This window comes from Argopecten irradians, chromosome 1 (genome assembly GCF_041381155.1).
Source record: "Argopecten irradians isolate NY chromosome 1, Ai_NY, whole genome shotgun sequence".
Classification (NCBI taxonomy): Eukaryota; Metazoa; Mollusca; class Bivalvia; order Pectinida; family Pectinidae; genus Argopecten; species Argopecten irradians.
Window position 1 is genome coordinate 73964033 of NC_091134.1, and position 25243 is coordinate 73989275.

The following is a 25243-nucleotide window of genomic DNA, read 5'->3' on the forward strand; positions in this document are numbered from 1 at the left end:
TATCACCATCAGATACAACCATGATACATTCTATACTTATATCACCATCAGATACAACCATGTATACATTCTATACTTATATCACCATCAGATACAACCATGTATACATTCTATACTTATATACCATCAGATACAACCATGTATACATTCTACACTTATATCACCATCAGATACAACCATGTATACATTCTATACTTATATTCACCATCAGATACAACCATACATACATTCTATACTTATATCACCATCAGATACAACCATGTATACATTCTATACTTATATCACCATCAGATACAACCATGTATACATTCTATACTTATATCACCATCAGATACAACCATACATACATTCTATACTTATATACCATCAGATACACACCATCATACATACCATACCATCAGATACAACATATATACATTCTATACTTATATCACCATCAGATACAACCATTATACATTCTATACTTATATTACCATCAGATACAACCATGTATACATTCTATACTTATATCACCATCAGATACAACCATGTATACATTCTATACTTATATCACCATCAGATACAACCATGTATACATTCTATACTTATATTACCATCAGATACAACCATGTATACATTCTACACTTATATCACCATCAGATACAACCATGTATACATTCTATACTTATATTCACCATCAGATACAACCATGTATACATTCTATACTTATATCACCATCAGATACAACCATACATTCTATACATCCCATCTATACATTCATACTTATATCACCATCAGATACAACCATACATACATTCTATACTTATATTACCATCAGATACAACCATGTATACATTCTATACTTATATCACCATCAGATACAACCATGTATACATTCTATACTTATATCACCATCAGATACAACCATGTATACATTCTACACTTATATCACCATCAGATACAACCATGTATACATTCTATACTTATATTACCATCAGATACAACCATGTATACATTCTATACTTATATTCACCATCAGATACAACCATGTATACATTCTATACTTATATCACCATCAGATACAACCATACATACATTCCTATACTTATATTACCATCAGATACAACCATGTATACATTCCTACACTTATATCACCATCAGATACAACCATGTATACATTCTATACTTATATCACCATCAGATACAACCATGTATACATTCTATACTTATATTACCATCAGATACAACCATGTATACATTCTATACTTATATCACCATCAGATACAACCATGTATACATTCCATACTTATATTACCATCAGATACAACCATGTATACATTCTATACTTATATCACCATCAGATACAACCATGTATACATTCTATACTTATATCACCATCAGATACAACCATACATACATTCTATACTTATATTACCATCAGATACAACCATGTATACATTCTATACTTATATCACCATCAGATACAACCATGTATACATTCTATACTTATATCACCATCAGATACAACCATGTATACATTCTATACTTATATTACCATCAGATACAACCATGTATACATTCTATACTTATATCACCATCAGATACCGATAACAACATCAACCATGTATACATTCTATACTTATATTACCATCAGATACAACCATGTAATACATTCATACTTATATCACCATCAGATACAACCATGTATACATTCTATACTTATATCACCATCAGATACAACCATACATACATTCTATACTTATATCACCATCAGATACAACCATACATACATTCCATACTTATATTACCATCAGATACAATCATACATACATTCCATACTTATATCACCATAGATACAACCATGTATACATTCTATACTTATATTACCATCAGATACAACATACATACATTCCATACTTATATCACCATCAGATACAACCATACATACATTCCATACTTATATCACCATCAGATACAACCATACATACATTCTATACTTATATTACCATCAGATACAACCAACATACATTCCATACTTATATTACCATCAGATACAACCATGTATACATTCTATACTTATATCACCATCAGATACAACCATGTATACATTCTATACTTATATTACCATCAGATACAACCATATACATTCTATACTTATATTACCATCAGATACAACCATGTATACATTCCTATACTTATATTACCATCAGATACAACCATACATACATTCTATACTTATATCACCATCAGATACAACCATGTATACATTCCATACTTATATTACCATCAGATACAACCATGTATACAATACTTATATCACCATCAGATACAACCATACATACATTCTATACTTATATTACCATCAGATACAACCATGTATACATTCTATACTTATATCACCATCAGATACAACCATGTATACATTCCATACTTATATTCACCATCAGATACAACCATACATACATCCTATACTTATATCACCATCAGATACAACCATGTATACATTCCATACTTATATCACCATCAGATACAACCATGTATACATTCTATACTTATATCACCATCACATATTATACTTATATTACCATCAGATACAATCATGTATACATTCTATACTTATATTACCATCAGATACTATCATACATACATTCCATACTTATATCACCATCAGATACAACCATACATACATTCCATACTTATATTACCATCAGATACAATCATACATACATTCCATACTTATATACTTATATTACCATCAGATACAACCATACATACATTCCATACTTACATCACCATCAGATACAATCATACATACATTCCCATACTTATATCACCATCAGATACAACCATGTATACATTCTATACTTATATCACCATCAGACATACAATCCATACTTATATTACCATCAGATACAACCATATATACATTCCATACTTATATCACCATCAGATATAACCATGTATACATTCTATACTTATATCACCATCAGATACAATCATATATACATTCTATACTTATATCACCATCAGATACATTATGTACAACCATGTACACATTCTATACTTATATTACCATCAGATACAACCATATACATACATTCCATACTTATATCACCATCAGATACAACATCATACATTCCATACTTAATCACCATCAGATACAATCAGTATACATTCTATACTTATATCACCATCAGATACAACCATTATCATACATATAATCTATACTTATATCACCATCAATACAACCATAATACATTCCATACTTATATCACCATCAGATACAACCTACATACTATACATTCCATACTTATATTACCATCAGATACAACCATTATACATTCCATACTTATATTACCATCAGATACAACATTATACATTCTATACTTATATCACCATCAGATACATTATATACATACATTCATACTTATATCACCATCATCAATACAACCATTATACATTCATACTTATATTACCATCAGATACAACAACATACTTCATACTATATACCATCAGATACAACCATACATACATTCCATACTTATATCACCATCAGATACAACCATGTATACATTCCATACTTATATCACCATCAGATACAACCATGTATACATTCTATACTTATATTACCATCAGATACAACCATGTATACATTCTATACTTATATCACCATCAGATACAACCATGTATACATTCTATACTTATATCACCATCAGATACAACCATGTATACATTCTATACTTATATTACCATCAGATACAACCATGTATACATTCTATACTTATATCACCATCAGATACAACCATGTATACATTCTATACTTATATTACCATCAGATACAACCATGTATACATTCCATACTTATATCACCATCAGATACAACCATGTATACATTCTATACTTATATTACCATCAGATACAACCATGTATACATTCTATACTTATATCACCATCAGATACAACCATGTATACATTCTATACTTATATTACCATCAGATACAACCATGTATACATTCTATACTTATATCACCATCAGATACAACCATGTATACATTCTATACTTATATTACCATCAGATACAACCATGGATACATTCTATACTAATATTACCATCAGATACAACCATGTATACATTCTATACTTATATCACCATCAGATACAACCATGTATACATTCTATACTTATATCACCATCAGATACAACCATGTATACATTCTATACTGATATTACCATCAGATACAACCATGTATACATTCTATACTTATATCACCATCAGATACAACCATAAATACATTCCATACTTTATTCCTATAACATTCTCTGAGCATTTCTTGCCTTAATTAATGGGAAACTCAACCTTACTTCTATATGTATTTAAATACATAATTTCTGTCTGTTTGCTGCTTATATCACAAGTGTTCAGGTAACATTCAATATTAACGAACAAAAATTAGATTCTGATTTTATTTTATTTTAAGAACTTACAAATTTCAATCTTTACCTTCAGTAAATTTGTCACAGTGTTTCGTACATCCTCAAACGTGACACCATCAATGTTGTGACCAGCGTGTCTTCCACTGTAACGTGTGCCGCAGTCTGTGATAGTGTCCTTCTCACAAATCTTCATATCGTAAACCACGTTACCATCAAAATCCACGATACTACAGCCACCTAAATAGTTACCTAGATAAAACAAACAGAATTATCCTATAGTATCAAGTCAATAACAAGTATGTTTTACAAAGAGTTTTCTGCTCTTAAAGATAGATATATGTACTATTGATTTTGATGTGATCAAAAGGATTAAGTTTTCTCTGAAAACATTATATACAAGTAGTTTAGCTCACAAACACATGATGTCAAAATCAATATATTGTTTAATTAATTGATTTTCCATCTAGTTATTCAACTTATACAAATCACTTTCGATGGTCCGGATGAAAGCATGTGAGGGGTCTTAGAGTGGGAGGAAACCAGAGTGCCTCGAGAAAACCCATGTGATCAGGTAGGTGACCCTTGACCTTTTCATGTGCATGCTGGGGATCGAACCCTGGCCGACTAGGCGAGAGGCGAGTGGCTTAACCACTACACCACACGATCACCTCAATTTACTTATCTTTATGAGAAGATAGCTATATATAGATAAGTATATAATAGACACAAATGTAGAGAGGGTAGCAATAATCATATTGTTTATAGACAAATGGAAAGATTTCAGTCCAAAAGCATCATCAAAGACACATCCCTGAGACATACTTACCTAGCTGCTTATCAGTGGATACCTTGGGAAGGTCTCCTACAAACTCACAGTCCAGGGACAAGTACTGGTCCAATGACGCTATCTCTCGTTTTACTCTTGTATCTTCTGAATCATTAGATTCATCAATTTGAAAGTCAATCGCAGATGTAGAATTACCATTACTATCTGCCACGTTAACATGTTTTTGATCAGATAACTTATTTCGTTCTCCTTTGTCCAGATCACAATCAGTGGCTGCAGGATTTCCAACAACATCAGATGAGGATTTTAAAGATAGTTTCTTGTCAGAATTCTCACATAACACTAAATCATACCCATTGGTCCAGCCTAACTCCGACTTGGTTAATATGTTTGGTACAGGAGAGTTTAGATCATTACTTAAATGTACCATCCATGTTTTAGTTTGATATTTTTTACAGCAGCTATACTTCACTATGTCACACAATTCAACGAGGACCTGACTGACGTTTACAGCATTACATTTACCAGCCAATAAGGATGATGGGTTATTGATTACTGGTCTAAAGTTGATCCGATTGGACAGTCCAGAAAAATAGTAAACAATTAGCTTCTTCATCTGAAAATGAATGGATAAACATTAGTTTGCAAGGTGACTTAATGAATGATCAAAACATGCATAGTCATTATGTTAAGACAAGCAAGAAAAAAATATCCATTACCCTAAAAATAGCAACCAAAAATACAGTATTGTTTGTTTTGCACAAATTCAGAATTGTATGTAGGACAAATCTCATCATCGTTAGCCATGGCTTCGGATTATTTTACATTGCATATGTAACTGTAATCTCCATATGGAGTGTAACTGTAATCAGAAGCCTTGGCTAGCAAACATAGGCAAATCTATGGTCTAAATGTAGGACAAATCTGTGGTCTAAATCAGGTTATATTAAGTCTTAATATGTAGGGCAAATCCATGGTCTAAATCAGGTTATATCAAGTCTGAATTAATATGTAGGGCAAATCCGTCCGTGATCTAAATCTGGTTATATCAAGTCTTAATATGAAGGGCAAATCCATGGTCTAAATCTGGTTATATCAAGTCTGAATATGTAGGGCAAATCCATGGTCTAAATCTGGTTATATCAAGTCTGAATATGTAGGGCAAATCCATGGTCTAAATCTGGTTATATCAAGTCTGAATATGTAGGGCAAATCCATGGTCTAAATCAGGTTATATCAAGTCTGAATATGTAGGGCAAATCCATGGTCTAAATCAGGTTATATCAAGTCTGAATATGTAGGGCAAATCCATGGTCTAAATCAGGTTATATCAAGTCTGAATATGTAGGGCAAATCCATCGTCTAAATCAGGTTATATCAAGTCTGAATATGTAGGGCAAATCCATCGTCTAAATCAGGTTATATCAAGTCTGAATATGTAGGGCAAATCCATCGTCTAAATCAGGTTATATCAAGTCTGAATAGGTAGGGCAAATCTGTGGTCTAAATAAGGTTATATCAAGTCTGAATATGTAGGGCAAATTTATTGTCTAAATCAGGTTATATCAAGTCTGAATATGTAGGCAAATCCATGGTCTAAATCAGGTTATATCAAGTCTGAATATGTAGGGCAAATCCATGGTCTAAATCAGGTTATATCAAGTCTGAATATGTAGGGCAAATCCATGGTCTAAATCAGGTTATATCAAGTCTGAATATGTAGGGCAAATCCATGGTCTAAATCTGGTTATATCAAGTCTGAATATGTAGGGCAAATCCATGGTCTAAATCTGGTTATATCAAGTCTGAATATGTAGGGCAAATCCATGGTCTAAATCAGGTTATATCAAGTCTGAATAGGTAGGGCAAATCTGTGGTCTAAATCAGGTTATATCAAGTCTGAATATGTAGGGCAAATCCATTGTCTAAATCAGGTTATATCAAGTCTGAATATGTAGGGCAAATCCATGGTCTAAATCTTATTTTAGTTACCTGTTAATGACTACAACAATATTTTAGTTACCTGATAATGACCACAGCGATATTTTAGTTACCTGATAATGACTACAAAGATGTTTTAGTTACCTGATAATGACCACAGCGATATTTTAGTTACCTGATAATGACTACAAAGATGTTTTAGTTACCTGATAATGACCACAGCGATATTTTAGTTACCTGATAATGCATGACCACAACGATATTTTAGTTACCTGATAATGACCACAACGATATTTTAGTTACCTGATAATGACCACAACGATATTTTAGTTACCTGATAATGACCACAACAATATTTTAGTTACCTGATAATGACTAGAAAGATGTTTTAGTTACCTGATAATGACCACAGCGATATTTTAGTTACCTGATAATGACCACAACAATATTTTAGTTACCTGATAATGAACACAACGATATTTTAGTTACCTGATAATGCATGACCACAACGATATTTTAGTTACCTGATAATGACCACAACAATCTTTTAGTTACCTGATAATGACCACAACGATATTTTAGTTACCGGATATCCTCAGTGGTCCTTGAGTTACCTGATAAGGACCATTACGATATTCCAGTTACCTGATAATGACCACAGACGATATTTCAGTTACCTGATTATGACCATAACGATATTACCTGAACATATTTCGTGTTTCCTTTATGGCCCGCGATCATCAGTCGAGATCCCATGGCACGTGAGACCATGATGTACACATCGCATCATCCCAAAAACGCTCTAATTCAATTTAGCTCCAATTCAAACGCCCGTGTGATTAACGAAATAATTAGACAAGTCAAGATAATATTAGCGGACTATATATCCGGTTACAGAAAATATTAAACTATCTTAATCTCTGTACTGTATAAATGTTGCGATATTGCCCTCAAAAAATGGATTTTAAGTTTAAATATTTGCAGCTAATTCATAAATTATTGAATTATTGAATTGAATATCAGTAATACCCGGTATATGTTTCTGAAATGAGCAACAAATTAAAAAGGGGGAGCACCGAAATACAGAGAACTCTTTAGTCAGGGAGGTAACATTCTCGTTTAAACGACTGGCGCGGTGGAGAGGAAGATGTCTGAATGCTCGGCAAGTTTAACCATTCCATGCCATGATGTTGTTAGTGTTGTGGAATTTGTGTCTTTTGAATGGTGTACAAATCTTTTAGCCATTGGTTCAAGTTCAAGAGTTACGATATACAGCGTTGATTATACGGTAAGCTGACTGCAGGTTAAATTTAAGGACTGTTCGCTTATTACGAAAATTGAGATAATTCCAAATGTTGAGCAGCAGGCACTTGAGATTGTGTTTAAGTTGAAAATTTCTTGTAGTTATGTCCATTTTAAATCTTTAAACGTAGTGGTCATGGAAAGTGGCGAAAACCTCTGTTTACATAGAATAATGTTATGTTTCCAACAGTACCGCACCAAAAATTTCGGATAAGTTGAATCATCAAAATAATTTGTAATAACCCAAAATCTGGGCAATGAATCACATGATCAGACATTTGACTTCCGGTACTTTGTTGACATACTGCTGATCAGTGCACATGGCAGTCAAACGCTGACAGTATTGTTTTTAAGTTTCATTTAAAATTGACTTAAGAAAATACCTTCATTTTGGGGTATATTGCTACATCGTATTTATAAAATCACTTGGTTACACACTCGCTTTTAAGCAAGACCAATCTTCCTTGATCAAATCTGCTTTGGCAGACGACACTCTTTATGAAATCACACGATAGTTTATGAGATATTAGCAAAATTGTAAACATGACGAAAATAGGTCCCTGACGAATTAAGGGCACTCAACCCTATCTAAGTCACATTCCACCAAAACAACTAAAAAATAACACTGTGTACATAATTTAAAAAAAAAAACAGCGCATGACTTATAAACTTCATCTTGAAGGTTTGTCATTATCCCCGAAGAAGATAACCACCTACCCTTAGGCTAATCATAGGTAGAAGGCTGGTAAGTCAAAGACCCACTATAGACTAAATTAGTATATAGAGAAAGGTAAGGAATTCTCCGTGATGTAAGATTGGGTACTTTAGTTCAAAGTGTTGTAAAAAAAATATCCAGACCAGATATCTTAACAGCTTCGGTCTTAATTGAAAGTTAAGATGTTAAACTTCAAGATGATAACAAGAAATCCTACTGAACTAGTCAACATTTTCACAAACAGCCTCGAAACTTAAAAAAGTGACGAATGTCCCATAGTCGGACACGATCGAGAACCTTTTTGCAAACGAAAATGTCTATTCGCTACACTGAAAACACGGCAGCCTACAATAGCAGGCTTTGACATAAACAAACATCAGGTAAAAACAAACGTATTTACTTGTTTGATGCTTCATTCAGATCCCCCTCTCGTGGTCCTTATGTCGTTTTTCAGTGCTAATAGTTATCCGGGTTAGGTTGACGGCCATTTTGCCACTATCTTGAAAGTTATGTAAAGCCATAATCTCATTGGTCGGTTGGTTTTAAATCTGCCAATGAGATTAGGCTTTACATAACTTTCATGATAGAGACGACTGGTTCGCCCGTTGTCAGCATAATGTGACCGGATGGAGTGTATTGCTTAGTGTCTTCAGCGGCATGCTTCAGTGATATAGCGCTATAAAAAGGGCAACAGTTCCACTATAAAAGAAGACACAACACGAACATACCGCAGTCTCCCAAAGCACGCACCTCGCCCTTCACACACGCTACATGCTGCATGCATGGGAGACCGTCCTTACATGACACTGGCTGGTAATAGGACGTTGAAATAATCAAACAAACAAACAAACAAACCCCCAGGGGCCAGAAGGGCGGGGCCAAAAGGGGTCAAAATGGCTAAAATTCCCCAAAAAAATCCTCTTCTGAATTCGCAGATTTGATGGACCTAAATAATCTTCATAGATTAAAAAGTCAAATTTATCAAATCACAGACTGACTTCAAGAGCCTGGCCAATATATAGTGTTTATATGTCTTTGTTTCATTCTGTATCCAAACTCAGCTAGGTGACCATTAAAGCCCATGGATCTTTTCAGCTTGTTTACTTATTTTCAAAGTGTTGAAGCTTAAGTTTATAAACATATTTCATATATGTCAAGTTCTGTAACAATTTCATTAGGAAAATAAGTATTTTTCCATATTTATAATAATGCAATATAAGTTTAACATTGTAACCATCCTCATTTCTACCTGATTATTCAGGAGGAGCCTGCTGATGGAAAACCATTCCTGTTTAAACAAGTGAGAGATTTTCAAAATGGATGCAGAGTGACAGCCATATCATGGAGCCCAGAAACATCCTATCAATCCAGGGAGGTTGCAGATTGTTTAAGGTAATGGGTCACACAATTTATTAATGTTGATGAGAAATATCTAATAGGCTTGCTTGAATGGATTTTGTTTCACTGTCTTATATTGGCATTCTCAAGTACACATGAATCAGTTTGATTCCAATGAAGAATTGACAGTAGCGGTAGGTCATTTTGAACTACGGTAAAAAAAAAGATGAACTTACGGCAAATTAATGGTTAGTACTTTTCATTCCCTGTCAAGTTTCCTATAAGATGCATGTAATTTTATTAGCTTTCCGTTGTTTGCAGATTGGCTGTTGCTGGGTCCAACAACAAAATTCATCTATTTGATTCAGATTTACGAGGAAAGGATGCTATAGAGGTATGACAAAATCATGTATAATGAACCCTGACAATTTTGTTTGTTGAATTAGCATATGATGTTAGGATAGTTTATAATCAGCTGTTGAATTAGCTATGATGTTAGGATAGTTTATAACCAGCTGTTGAATTAGCTATGATGTTAGGATAGTTTATAACCAGCTGTTGAATTAGCTGTGATGTTAGGATAGTTTATAATCAGCTGTTGAATTAGCTATGATGTTAGGATAGTTTATTATCAGCTGTTGAATTATCTGTGATGTTAGGATAGTTTATAACCAGCTGTTGAATTAGCTATGATGTTAGGATAGTTTATAACCAGCTGTTGAATTAGCTATGATGTTAGGATAGTTTATAACCAGCTGTTGAATTAGCTATGATGTTAGGATAGTTTATAACCAGCTGTTGAATTAGCTATGATGTTAGGATAGTTTATAATCAGCTGTTGAATTAGCTGTGATGTTAGGATAGTTTATAACCAGCTGTTGAATTAGCTATGATGTTAGGATAGTTTATTATCAGCTGTTGAATTATCTGTGATGTTAGGATAGTTTATAATCAGCTGTTGAATTAGCTGTGATGTTAGGATAGTTTATAATCACCAGCTGGTTTTTTAGGTCACCTGAGACGAAGTCTCAAGTGACCTATTCTACTCGCCTTTTGTCCGTCGTCGTGCGTCGTCCGTCGTATGTCCGTAAACAATTTACGTTTTCGACTTCTTCTCCAAAACTGCAGAAGCAATTTCAATGAAATTTTGCACAAACCTTCTAAGGCATAAGGCCAATCAAAATTGTGAATTATATGGTCCCCACCCCCCAGGGGATTGTGGGAAGGGCCAAAAGGGGTAAAATTGAGTAAAATTTCAAAAATCTTCTTCTCTACTCACAGATGTGGTAGAATCAAATACTCTTCATAGATAGAAAGGTCTAAAGGTCCTTTACAAAAATTGTGAATTATATGACCCTGGGGTCTCTAGTTTCCCCCTGGGGAGGAGGTTAAGTTTACTATAGTTTATATTGGGAAAACACATTTTTGAGCATTATTTGGTCATTTGTAATAGGAAATGAGTCAAATGTTGTCAGAATTATCAGTATGAGATGGCCATTTAATCCTATTAACAAATTTTCTATGACTGACCCCCAGGGGCCTTAGGGGCGGGGTCAAAAGGGGTCAAATAGGCTAAAACTTCAAAAATCTTCTTCTGAAATTCTGGAAATGGTAGAATCAAATACTTTTCATAAATAGTAAGGTCTTAAGGTCCTTTACAAAAATTGTGAATTATATGACACTGGGGTCTCACGTTTCCCCCTGGGGAGGGGGTCAAATTTACTATTGGTTATATAGGAAAAACACATTAATGAGCATTTTTTGCTCAATTTTCATTGGAAACAAGTCAAACTTGGTTAGAATTATTAGCCTGAGATAGCATTTTAACATCATATCCATATTGGTCCAGGCTGACCCCCTGGGGCAGAGGGGCGGGGCCAAAAAAGGTCAAACAGGCTAAAACTTCAAAAATATTCTTCTAAAATTCTGGATATGGTAAAATCAAATACACTTTACAGATGAAAAGGTCTTAAAGTTTGTTTTATTAAAATTGTTAATTATATGACCCTGGGGTCTCATGTTTTCCCTTGGGGAGGGGGTCAAGTTTACTATAGTTTATATAGGAAAAACACATTAATGAGCATTTTTTGCTCAATTTTCATAGGAAATGAGTCAAACTTGGTTAGAATTATTAGCCTGAGATAGCATTTTAATATCACATCCACATTGGTCCTGGCCAACCCCATGGGGGCAGAGGGGCGGGGCTAAAAAAGGGTCAAATAGGCTAAAACTTCAAAAATCTTCTAAAATTCTGGAAATAGTAGAAACAAAAACAAATAATTATAGTTGGAAAGGTCTTAAGGTGTTTTATAAAAATTGTGAATTATATGACCTTGGGCTCTCACGTTACCCCCTGGGGAGGGGGTCAAGTTTACTTTAGTTTATATAGGAAAAACATATTTGTGAACATTATTTGCCCAATTTTCAAAGGAAATTAGTCAAACTTGATTAGAATTATTAGCCTAAGATATAGCATCTTAACATCCATATCCGTCCTCGATGACCCCTTAGGGGACCAGAGGGGCAGGACCAAACAGGGTCAAAATGATTAAAATTTCAAAAAAATACCTCTAAGTTCACAGGTTTGATGGAAGCAAATACTCTTTATAGTCTAAAAAGTCAAATTTATAAATCACTGACCAACCTCAAGGCCCAGCATATAGTGTTTATATGTCTTTAATTTGTTTCATTATTTGTTTCATTATATATTCTATCTCAGGTGACTGTTAAGGCCCATGGGCCTCTTGTTATAATCAGCTGAATCAGAAATCTACACTCGATTTGGTGTTATGAGTTTAGTCTGCTCCTAATAAAACTACAAAATTACAAATGTGTTTTCCATGTCTGTTCCAGAACAAATTCTGGCTAGCTATGTATTTAGAAATAAGAGGATTTAAATCATTTGCTCATGTTGTGATTAAAAAACATGCAGTTTAAATTTTCATGACTATAACAACTAGATGTAATCCTGTTTTTAGCCTGCTGTTTGACTATGACATTGAATGTAGAATGGGTGTACATACTGGTGATGTTTATTTCAGGTGTTGGAGGGCCACACTGACTTCATTAATTCACTGGCCTATAACCCCCAGAGTGGAGAGACTTTTGCCTCTACTGGTGATGATATGACCTGTAGACTGTGGGTAGGAGATGAACTCAACGCCTGTTTCCAACTTGGTGCTCCTGGCATGTCCGTGTGTATTCATGAAAGGGAACCAGGCAAGGTAAAAACTCTTTTGATTTAATGTACAAAATACAAGCACATGAATATCATTGGTCCAACTTCTCCAAAACACTACTGCATCACTTTAAACCTACTGAATATGATAGAGGAATTTACATGAGTGACTATGTAATATGATATTTATTTAACAAGTTTTTAAGGAATAGATATTTATTTTGTTGAGGTTATGAGGGTATAATGATAATGGAGCCCATGTAAATTTTATGTAACCCGGATCTATTCCTTATATTTACAGTTTTTCAAGTAAATGAATATTATTTTTGGCAGTTGCATATGTTTTATTAAAATACCCATATTTTTTTCTCTCCTGTCATCGTCAACGAATTAGATTGAACAGCTGATTGGAATCGAGTCATTCATATATTCCAGCCAAAAGTAAGGTCATGACCCCACATTGCTACGCCATCGACTATTCACGTAACAATAGAATCGCTGTGCGTGTTGTGCTAACATTATACACTGATAATGATAATACTAGAAAGCATGGTTATTGAGTCCATGTCAGTGCAAACTGTAAATATGATAATTTAGTGTGCACAATTTAGCCTTTATACAGGCATGTCAAATTGATAAATTCATATTACGTAGCCACAAGTTTTAAGATGTTTGTTTCCATTCAGTTTATTGGTGTTATTTCTCAAACATATTTTATAACACTTAACATCTCAATCTGACCATACTCAGTTTATCACTATTTCTCAGAAAGTATTGAAGGGATCTTCTCATATATAGATTCCCCTATAGGGCCCTAGTTGTGCATATTGCATTTTAGAACTGATCGGCAACAAGATGGCCGGTAGGCCGCCATCTTGGATTATGATGGTTAAATATTGTTACCGTTACTTCTTTGAAAGTACTACTGACGGGATCTTCCTCACATTTCATATGTAGGTTCCCCTGGGGTCATAGTTGTGCATTTTGCATTTTGGGACCGAATGGTCAACAAGATGGCCGGCTGGCTACCATCTTGGATTTTGATAGTTGAAGTTGAAGTTTGTTACCACTATTTCTCAGAAAGAACTGAAGGGATCTTTCTCAAATTTCATATATTGTTTGTAGTTTGAAAAGCAGAGAAAAGATTCGTCTTTCCGTTGTCAGACATAAATTATTCTTTGGTGGGCGCCAACAAGATCCCTCTGGGATCTCTTGTTAAAATCAGAAACTTTCATGATGTTCCATATTCATTTCAAATTATTGGCATAAAATGGTGATATCTCATGTACAAGAGTAAATAACAAATTATTGGCATTAAATGGTGACAAGTCATGTCCAAACTTAAACAACAAATTATTGGCATTAGATGGTGACAAGTCATGTCCAAACTTAAACAACAAATTATTGGCATTAGATGGTGACATCTTATGTTTAAGTTTAAACAACAATTACTCCCATCTCATGTATAAGATTAAATAACAAATTATAGGCATTAAATGGTGACATCTCATGTCCAAGCGTAAATAACAAATTATTGGCATTAAATGGTGACATCTCATGTCCAAGCGTAAATAAGAAATTATTGGCATTAGATGGTGAAATCTTATGTCCAAGCTTAAATAACAAATTATAGGCATTAAATGGTGACATCTCATGTCCAAGCGTAAATAAGAAATTATTGGCATTAGATGGTGACATCTCATGTCCAAGCGTAAATAACAAATTATTGGCATTAGATGGTGAAATCTTATGTCCAAGCGTAAATAACAAATTATTGGCATTAGATGGTGAAATCTTATGTCCAAGCTTTAACAACAAATTACTGGCATTAAATGGTTACATTTCGTGTCCAAGCTTAAAAAGATTTTAGTGTAAAAGTTAAAGACTAGAAATATGCCCTTGGGCTGATATGGCGGTCTAGGGCTGATAAAGGCTGTGATATCAAAATAATTATAACTTTCACAGGTGATGGTAGCACAGAAGAATGGTATAATAAAGATATTCAGTATGGACCTTCAGCTACAGATCATGTCCCTCGATTGCTGCCAGTCTCCCCTGATGAGTGCTGATTGGAGTCGGTTAGATGACGATATAATCGGTGCTGTGGCTGGCACGGAGTGGCTCATTTTCCACTTATCACGATCCAGGTAATCAGTGATCTATATCATCGGATTGTTATCACTAGAACACATAGGTCAAATGTTTCTTGGTAGATCTTAATATAAGAATCCAATGACAAATTTAGATTCCATTCGTGAGAAGATGTTGTAGGAACGTAAAAAATTTATTGGTTATGCACATTAACTGTTTATGATAAAATGGTGCCTCTTATTCAGTTTGCGAGTCTGTTTTCAATATTCATTGAATACCAACAGACAGGGTGATGACAAGTGTGAACATTTTCTCTGATGAGTTTGGTTGAATTTGATTTAAGGTACTATGGACATGATTATTTTGATTGTATAACTTACATTCATTGATCAATGAATGTTTTTATCACAGCCAGCCACAGGAGAGACGACAAGCACACTCTGAAGGGGCACGAGACATTCGGTGGGCTAAGTCTTCACCGATCCTGCTTGCCACGACAGGACGACCAGGACGACAGATCAAAGTCTTCAGTACAAGGCATCACCAGGTATAACAAGATCATTTTCCTGTGGGGACTTTTCAGTATTTCTTCTGAAGGAGACAATAGTAGCATTGCTTTGTCCAAACTGAGATCACTATATTGATATTCTATATCATTCTATATTCTATTCCTTCAAGTGACCTATGTACAAATATATTGATTCTGTTTCAGGTTCCCTTGAATACCAGACAACAAGTGACCTATGTACATATATGTTGATTCTGTTTCAGGTTCCCTTGAATACCAGCCAACAAGTGGCCTATGTACAGATATGTTGGTTCTGTTTCAGGTTCCCTTGAATACCAGACAACAAGTGACCTATGTACAGATATGTTGATTCTGTTTCAGGTTCCCTTGAATACCAGACAACAAGTGACCTATGTACAGATATGTTGGTTCTGTTTCAGGTTCCCTTGAATACAGCACAGTCCTATGTACAGATATGTTGGTTCTGTTTCAGGTTCCCTTGAATACCAGACAACAAGTGACCTATGTACAGATATGTTGTTGATTCTGTTTCAGGTTCCCTTGAATACCAGACAACAAGTAACCTATGTACAGATATGTTGATTCTGTTTCAGGTTTCCTTGAATACCAGACAAGTGACCTATGTACAGATATGTTGATTCTGTTTCAGGTTCCCTTGAATACCAGACAACAAGTGGCCTATGTACAGATATGTTGATTCTGTTTCAGGTTCCTTGAATACCAGACAACAAGTAACCTATGTACAGATATGTTGGTTCTGTTTCAGGTTCCCTTGAATACTAGACAAGTAACCTATGTACAGATATGTTGATTCTGTTTCAGGTTCCCTTGAAAACCAGACAACAGGTGACTTATGTACAGATATGTTGGTTCTGTTTCAGGTTCCCTTGAATACCAGCCAACAAGTGACCTATGTACAGATATGTTGGTTCTGTTTCAGGTCTCCTTGAATACCAGCCAACAAGTGACCTATGTACAGATATGTTGGTTCTGTTTCAGGTTCCCTTGAATACCAGCCAACAAGTAACCTATGTACAGATACGTTGGTTTTGTTTCAGGTTCCCTTGAATACCAGCCAACAAGTAACCTATGTACAGATATGTTGGTTCTGTTTCAGGTTCCCTTGAATACCAGACAACAAGTAACCTATGTACAGATATGTTGATTCTGTTTCAGGTTTCCTTGAATACCAGACAAGTGACCTATGTACAGATATGTTGGCTCTGTTTCAGGTTTCCTGGTATTGTTTCAGGTTCCCTTGAATACCAGACAACAAGTAACCTATGTACAGATATGTTGGTTCTGTTTCAGGTTTCCTTGAATACCAGACAACAAGTGACCTATGTACAGATATGTTGGTTCTGTTTCAGGTTCCCTTGAATACAAGACAACAGGTGGCCTATGTACAGATATGTTGGTTCTGTTTCAGGTTCCCTTGAATACCAGCCAACAAGTAACCTATGTACAGATATGTTGGTTGTGTTTCAGGTTCCCTTGAATACTAGACAAGTACCTATGTACAGATATGTTGGTTCTGTTTCAGGTTCCCTTGAATACCAGACAACAAGTAACCTATGTACAGATATGTTGGTTCTGTTTCAGGTTTCCTTGAATACCAGACAACAAGTGACCTATGTACAGATATGTTGGTTCTGTTTCAGGTTCCTTGAATACCAGACAACAAGTGACCTATGTACAGATATGTTGGTTCTGTTTCAGGTTCCCTTGAATACCAGACAACAAGTAACCTATGTACAGATATGTTGGTTCTGTTTCAGGTTCCCTTGAATACCAGACAACAAGTGACCTATGTACAGATATGTTGGTTCTGTTTCAGGTTCCCTTGAATACCAGACAACAAGTAACCTATGTACAGATATGTTGATTCTGTTTCAGGTTTCCTTGAATACCAGACAAGTGACCTATGTACAGATATGTTGGTTCTGTTTCAGGTTCCCTTGAATACCAGACAACAAGTAACCTATGTACAGATATGTTGATTCTGTTTCAGGTCTCCTTGAATACCAGACAACAAGTAACCTATGTACAGATATGTTGGTTCTGTTTCAGGTTCCCTTGAATACTAGACAAGTAACCTATGTACAGATATGTTGGTTCTGTTTCAGGTTCCCTTGTATACCAGCCAACAAGTAACCAATGTACAGATATGTTGGTTCTGTTACAGGTTCCCTTGAATACTAGCCAACAAGTGGCCTATGTACAGATATGTTGGTTCTGTTTCAGGTTTCCTTGAATACCAGACAACAAGTGACCTATGTACAGATATGTTGGTTCTGTTTCAGGTTCCCTTGAATACCAGACAACAAGTAACCTATGTACAGATATGTTGGTTCTGTTTCAGGTTCCCTTGAATACCAGCCAACAAGTGGCCTATGTACAGATATGTTGGTTCTGTTTCAGGTTCCCTTGAATACCAGACAACAAGTAACCTATGTACAGATATGTTGGTTCTGTTTCAGGTTCCCTTGAATACCAGCCAGCAAGTGGCCTATGTACAGATATGTTGGTTCTGTTTCAGGTTCCCTTGAATACCAGCCAACAAGTGGCCTATGTACAGATATGTTGATTCTGTTTCAGGTTCCCTTGAATACCAGCCAACAAGTGGCCTATGGAATGAGCTGGCATTACACCTTTCCTCTATTAGCAGTTGGCGGAGACCAGAAAGTCAGCCTTTATCATATAGAGCCTACTAGGGCACAGATTGGCTGATAGACGATGCTAATGGTCAAAGGTTAACTAGCTGACAGTAACTGCGAATGACAAAGGACGCGTACTAGTATTGTGTGTATTAACCCCATGAAGATGTGAAGGACTAAAGTGAACTTTTATGACCACATCAAGTACAAAGGCAGATCATCTACGGCTACATTAAAGACAAAGGCAGATCTTCTATCTCCACACTAAGGATAAAGGCATATCATATATTGCCACATTGAGTTGAAGACTTCATGCCATCGTGTACTGGCGTTGTTGTTGTGGAAGAACATCCATTTATTTCGTCTTTGATAGGAGGAGATATAAAACTGATTTAATTGATGAATGGTAGATGAGTAAAATCATCAGATAGATGTCAGAAAACAGACAAAATAGGTTTATTAATATTAATTATAACCATTTTTGTTGTTATGAAGAAGTAGAAGAGTTAGTACTTATGCTGCAGAATATACCACTGATATAACAAATATCTGCAGTTTGTCTACTGCTTTTTACAAAGAGCACTTAATCCATTTACAAACAAAATAAAATTGTGGAAAGATGAAGATGAGTGATTATTTACATTTCTATAAAAATGATGCCTAAAGGTCTGTCAAAAGTGACAACTGACGAGTCCTGCAAGGTCTAAACACACATGTTTATAAAATCACTGACGAGTCATGGAGAATCTAAACACCTGTGATAATAACTACACGGACAAATCATAGAAAGTCCAAACACCCATGGTAATAACATCACTGACAAGTCATAGAAAGGCCAAACACCCATGGTAATAACATCACTGAAAAGTCATAGAAAGTCGAAGCACCCATGGTAATAAAATCACTGAAAAGTCATAGAAAGTCGAAGCACCCATGGTAATAAAATCAGTGAAAAGTCATAGAAATTCGAAGCACCCATGGTAATAAAATCACTGAAAAGTCATAGAAAGTCGAAGCACCCATGGTAATAAAATCACTGAAAAGTCATAGAAAGTCGAAGCACCCATGGTAATAAAATCACTGAAAAGTCGTAGAAAGTCGAAGCACCCATGGTAATAAAATCACTGAAAAGTCATAGAAAGTCGAAGCACCCATGGTAATAAAATCACTGAAAATTCATAGAAAGTCGAAGCACCCATGGTAATAAAATCACTGAAAAGTCATAGAAAGTCGAAGCACCCATGGTAATAAAATCACTGAAAAGTCATAGAAAGTCGAAGCACCCATGGTAATAAAATCACTGAAAAGTCATAGAAAGTCGAAGCACCCATGGTAATAAAATCACTGAAAAGTCATAGAAAGTCGAAGCACCCATGGTAATAAAATCACTGAAAAGTCATAGAAAGTCGAAGCACCCATGGTAATAAAATCACTGAAAGTCATAGAAAGTCGAAGCACCCATGGTAATAACATCTCTGACTATCATGGAAGCTCCAAACGCCCGTGGTTCAGACATTAATATGTCTCTTATAGAATATAATTAGCCATATTTACTTCTTAGCCCAGCATTCCAATTCACTTACATGGTCTCTCCGTACCTCCATAAACAATTATTGTTATCGTTATTCCTCAGAAAGTTCAGAAGGGAATGGATCTCTCTCAAATTTCTTGTGTAGGGTTATCTTTGTGCGTAGTTGTACACCTCACATTTTGGCTTTGATGGGATTACACGACGGCTGACCGGCAGTCATATTTGATTTTGACAATTGAAGTTTTGTTGCTGCTATATCTCAAAAAGAACTCAAGGAGTCTATCTCAAATTTCATACGCTGGTTCCTCTTTGTTCCTATTTTTTATATCGTGTATTGGGACTGGCTGAATAACAAGATGACGGAAAAGCAGTCCTCTAGCATTTTGACAGTTGAATTTTGATATCGCATTTTTTCAGAAAGTCCTTGTAGGTTCTCCTTCATGCGTAGATTTGCACATTTAATTTAAGGCCGAGCCATATTCCAGATGGCCGACTGGCAGTCACATTGGCTTTTGACAATTGAAGTTACATGTAGTAGTGTTTTTCTCAGATAATACCGAAGGGATCTCTCGCATTTTCTAGGTTCCCATGGGTGGCTAGTTATACACATTCCATTCCATTTAAGACCGATTGGAAGGCAACATATATAATTACATGTACAGATAAAGGAAACGATGAGAAATGCCCTTCTTTCCTTTGACCAACTTAAAACATTCAATGGTGGGCACCATTAAATCCCTCTGGTATTTCTTGTTGTTTATCATTTTAGCACATTAATATGTCAATGACAAACGATTCGGTTGACTGTGGTCCCGACATGACTGAGGAGTCCTAGAAGGTAGAATAACCTCCAACATCACTGAAAAGGCTAAAGATTTAGACAATGTAAACTGGACAAGGATCTTAGAATGGTTTGTCCTGCTCGCTACTGTCTGTGGTTCATGGTAAATTGTTTTATTACTGACCAAATCAAATGTTTCTCTGTATGGAAATAAATTCAAATTACTACTTTCTTTTATTTGATACGGTGTGGCACGATGGGTTGCTATATAAACTAAATGAGATCGGTATAACGTCGAAATCATGGCATATTTTGAAATCAATATATACTGATATAACAAGTTGTGTTATGTTTAATGGTTTGAATTCAAGATGGATACGGACGGAGAGAGGGATTTTACAAGGGAGTGCGTTGTCTGCCAAAATGTACTTAGTTTTTATAAATAATTTATTAGACATGATTGAAAATTGTAATTATGGTGCACTTGTTGTAGATTTAAGAATCAATGTACCAACACAAGCTGATGATATATGTCTAGTTAGTACACAGCGTAAAAGTTTACAAAATATGCTTGATATATGTGATTTATACAGTAAAAGGTGGCGCTTCACCTTTTCTGCAGTTAAAAGTAAAATAATGCGTTTCACAAGAACAAAGAAGCGAAACTATGTTGTTAGAAATCTGTATCTATATGAGCAAATTCTTCCTGTAGTTAAGGACATCACACACGTTGGTGTGATATTAAACAATAATTGTAACAGTATGGAACGCACAGTGCGTGCTTGTAATAAGCTTAAAAGTGGTGTCATGAGTTTAATAAGAAGCGGTGCTCATCCTTGTGCCTTAAATCCCTTGACTGTGTGTAAAGTAATTAAATCAAAAGTATATGCTTCTGCCCTGTATGGATGTGAATTGTGGTGCCTTCCAAAATGTGAACTTGTTATGCTAGAAAGAGCTCAGAGGTTTATTTTAAAATCAATTCAAGGATTTCATACAAGAACTCGTACGGATATGTGTACGGGACTTCTTGGATGGTTCAGTATAGAGGCATATATAGACATGAGGAAATTAATGTTTTTTGGTAGATTATGTAACCTCGATAAAAACTGTATGTCATATCAGATATTTTTCACTCGTATTTTTATGTCAGACATGGGATCAGATATGTACAAATATGGTTTTACAAGTGATATATTGATTATTCTAAAGAAATACAATTTACACATGTTCTTACAAGAATATTTATCAAATGGTGTGTTTCCAGTGAAGAGTTCATGGAAAGCGAAAGTAAAGTATAATGTACATTTATATGAAGAAAGAGCATGGAGAGAAAGGATGCGTAGTGATTGTGATTTTAATAGATTTATTTTGGTCCATGATAATTTGTTTCCTCATACACAAATTTATTGGAGATTATTGATAAAACATCCGCAAATTAGAACATCAGTCTACAATATAATGTCATTAGTTGTTGATTTAAGAAGTCCAGAGACGGATAAATTAGATTTATGTCATAGGTGTGGGAAAATGTATAATGATATATATACGCATATTGTGTTACAGTGTGGATTTACGGAAGAGGTGCGAGATCGGTTTATGGTGTGAGCTTTTAAGTATAGATGGAATCGGTTTCAACGTATACTTTACATTCCCATTCAGACTTCCAATTATTTCATATACTTATAGGTGGTAGAATTATGTATGATTTGAACAGTATAGATATAATAGAATTTCGCCACGTTTCTGTCAGATATGTTTCAAAAATGTTAAATGATTTTTTCAAATAGTTATAAATCACGTCTAATTATGACTATTCTTACTACTTGTATGTGTAGTAAATTGATTGGGTTCATTGTGCATATATATATACTGAAGTGTTAATTTTTCCCCCTGATTTTTATTATTATTATTACTATTATTTTTTATTTATTTACTATTATCATTATCATTATATTATTGTCTATCAATTATTTTGCACCATTATACTGCACTGTAGATAGTACTAAATAGTTGTATGTACATTTACTCAACTAGTTGTCACATCACTTATATTATTCGTTGTACAGATTAAGCCATGTTGAATGTTGTATTACATGTATGTTATTCTATTTATGTAATCTTCAAACTGGAGGAAATAAAGAGAATAATAATACACATTCCATTCCATTTAAGACCGATTGGAAGGCAACATATATAATTACATGTACAGATAAAGGAAACGATGAGAAATGCCCTTCTTTCCTTTGACCAACTTAAAACATTCAATGGTGGGCACCATTAAATCCCTCTGGTATTTCTTGTTGTTTATCATTTTAGCACATTAATATGTCAATGACAAACGATTCGGTTGACTGTGGTCCCGACATGACTGAGGAGTCCTAGAAGGTAGAATAACCTCCAACATCACTGAAAAGGCTAAAGATTTAGACAATGTAAACTGGACAAGGATCTTAGAATGGTTTGTCCTGCTCGCTACTGTCTGTGGTTCATGGTAAATTGTTTTATTACTGACCAAATCAAATGTTTCTCTGTATGGAAATAAATTCAAATTACTACTTTCTTTTATTGGTGTGGCACGATGGGTTGCTATATAAACTAAATGAGATCGGTATAACGTCGAAATCATGGCATATTTTGAAATCAATATATACTGATATAACAAGTTGTGTTATGTTTAATGGTTTGAATTCAAGATGGATACGGATGGAGAGAGGGATTTTACAAGGGAGTGCGTTGTCTGCCAAAATGTACTTAGTTTTTATAAATAATTTATTAGACATGATTGAAAATTGTAATTATGGTGCACTTGTTGTAGATTTAAGAATCAATGTACCAACACAAGCTGATGATATATGTCTAGTTAGTACACAGCGTAAAAGTTTACAAAATATGCTTGATATATGTGATTTATACAGTAAAAGGTGGCGCTTCACCTTTTCTGCAGTTAAAAGTAAAATAATGCGTTTCACAAGAACAAAGAAGCGAAACTATGTTGTTAGAAATCTGTATCTATATGAGCAAATTCTTCCTGTAGTTAAGGACATCACACACGTTGGTGTGATATTAAACAATAATTGTAACAGTATGGAACGCACAGTGCGTGCTTGTAATAAGCTTAAAAGTGGTGTCATGAGTTTAATAAGAAGCGGTGCTCATCCTTGTGCCTTAAATCCCTTGACTGTGTGTAAAGTAATTAAATCAAAAGTATATGCTTCTGCCCTGTATGGATGTGAATTGTGGTGCCTTCCAAAATGTGAACTTGTTATGCTAGAAAGAGCTCAGAGGTTTATTTTAAAATCAATTCAAGGATTTCATACAAGAACTCGCACGGATATGTGTACGGGACTTCTTGGATGGTTCAGTATAGAGGCATATATAGACATGAGGAAATTAATGTTTTTTGGTAGATTATGTAACCTCGATAAAAACTGTATGTCATATCAGATATTTTTCACTCGTATTTTTATGTCAGACATGGGATCAGATATGTACAGTTATGGTTTTACAAGTGATATATTAATTATTCTAAAGAAATACAATTTACACATGTTCTTACAAGAATATTTATCAAATGGTGTGTTTCCAGTGAAGAGTTCATGGAAAGCGAAAGTAAAGTATAATGTACATTTATTATGAAGAAAGAGCATGGAGAGAAAGGATGCGTAGTGATTGTGATTTTAATAGATTTATTTTGGTCCATGATAATTTGTTTCCTCATACATTTTGGAGATTATTGATAAAACATCCGCAAATTAGAACATCAGTCTACAATATAATGTCATTAGTTGTTGATTTAAGAAGTCCAGAGACGGATAAATTAGATTTATGTCATAGGTGTGGGAAAATGTATAATGATATATATACGCATATTGTGTTACAGTGTGGATTTACGGAAGAGGTGCGAGATCGGTTATGGTGTGAGCTTTTAAGTATAGATGGAATCGGTTTTCAACGTATACTTACATTCCCATTCAGACTTC

At 34.7% G+C, this 25243-nt stretch overlaps 2 protein-coding genes across 3 annotated transcripts; one reads left to right on the plus strand and one right to left on the minus strand.

The window, feature by feature from the left end:
* Nucleotides 1-4447: 4447 nt before the first annotated feature.
* On the minus strand, nucleotides 4448-8139 carry LOC138314258 (uncharacterized). The gene is made up of 3 exons (XM_069254508.1): nucleotides 7844-8139; nucleotides 5240-5816; nucleotides 4448-4662 (listed from the first exon to the last, which is right to left on the minus strand). The coding sequence occupies exons 1-3, from the start codon at nucleotides 7910-7912 to the stop codon at nucleotides 4448-4450; spliced, it is 861 nt and encodes a 286-aa protein (XP_069110609.1). The 5' UTR covers nucleotides 7913-8139.
* Nucleotides 8140-8242: 103 nt separating this feature from the next.
* On the plus strand, nucleotides 8243-19575 carry LOC138307770 (nucleoporin Nup37-like). Of its 2 annotated transcripts, none has more exons than XM_069248651.1 (7): nucleotides 8243-8429; nucleotides 10420-10550; nucleotides 10818-10890; nucleotides 13538-13720; nucleotides 15640-15821; nucleotides 16177-16312; nucleotides 18893-19575. In XM_069248651.1, exons 1-7 carry the CDS (start codon nucleotides 8289-8291, stop codon nucleotides 19022-19024), a joined length of 978 nt encoding a protein of 325 aa, XP_069104752.1. In that variant the 5' UTR covers nucleotides 8243-8288; the 3' UTR covers nucleotides 19025-19575. The 2 variants fall into 2 exon arrangements, with proteins under 2 accessions (XP_069104752.1, XP_069104761.1); XM_069248660.1 differs by lacking the exon at nucleotides 18893-19575 and adding an exon at nucleotides 16537-16620.
* Nucleotides 19576-25243: the final 5668 nt, after the last annotated feature.

Excerpts from the sequence above, each read along its gene's own strand:
- LOC138314258 (XM_069254508.1), bottom strand. The coding sequence starts at position 7,912 with ATGGTCTCACGTGCCATGGGATCTCGACTGATGATCGCGGGCCATAAA. Across the intron at positions 5,817-7,843 it reads GAAACACGAAATATGTTCAG|ATGAAGAAGCTAATTGTTTA; the intron begins GTAATATCGTTA and ends ATTCATTTTCAG. Across the intron at positions 4,663-5,239 it reads ATCCACTGATAAGCAGCTAG|GTAACTATTTAGGTGGCTGT; the intron begins GTAAGTATGTCT and ends TGTTTTATCTAG.
- LOC138307770 (XM_069248651.1), top strand. The coding sequence starts at position 8,289 with ATGTCTGAATGCTCGGCAAGTTTAACCATTCCATGCCATGATGTTGTT. Across the intron at positions 10,891-13,537 it reads GAGGAAAGGATGCTATAGAG|GTGTTGGAGGGCCACACTGA; the intron begins GTATGACAAAAT and ends TGTTTATTTCAG. Across the intron at positions 13,721-15,639 it reads ATGAAAGGGAACCAGGCAAG|GTGATGGTAGCACAGAAGAA; the intron begins GTAAAAACTCTT and ends TAACTTTCACAG.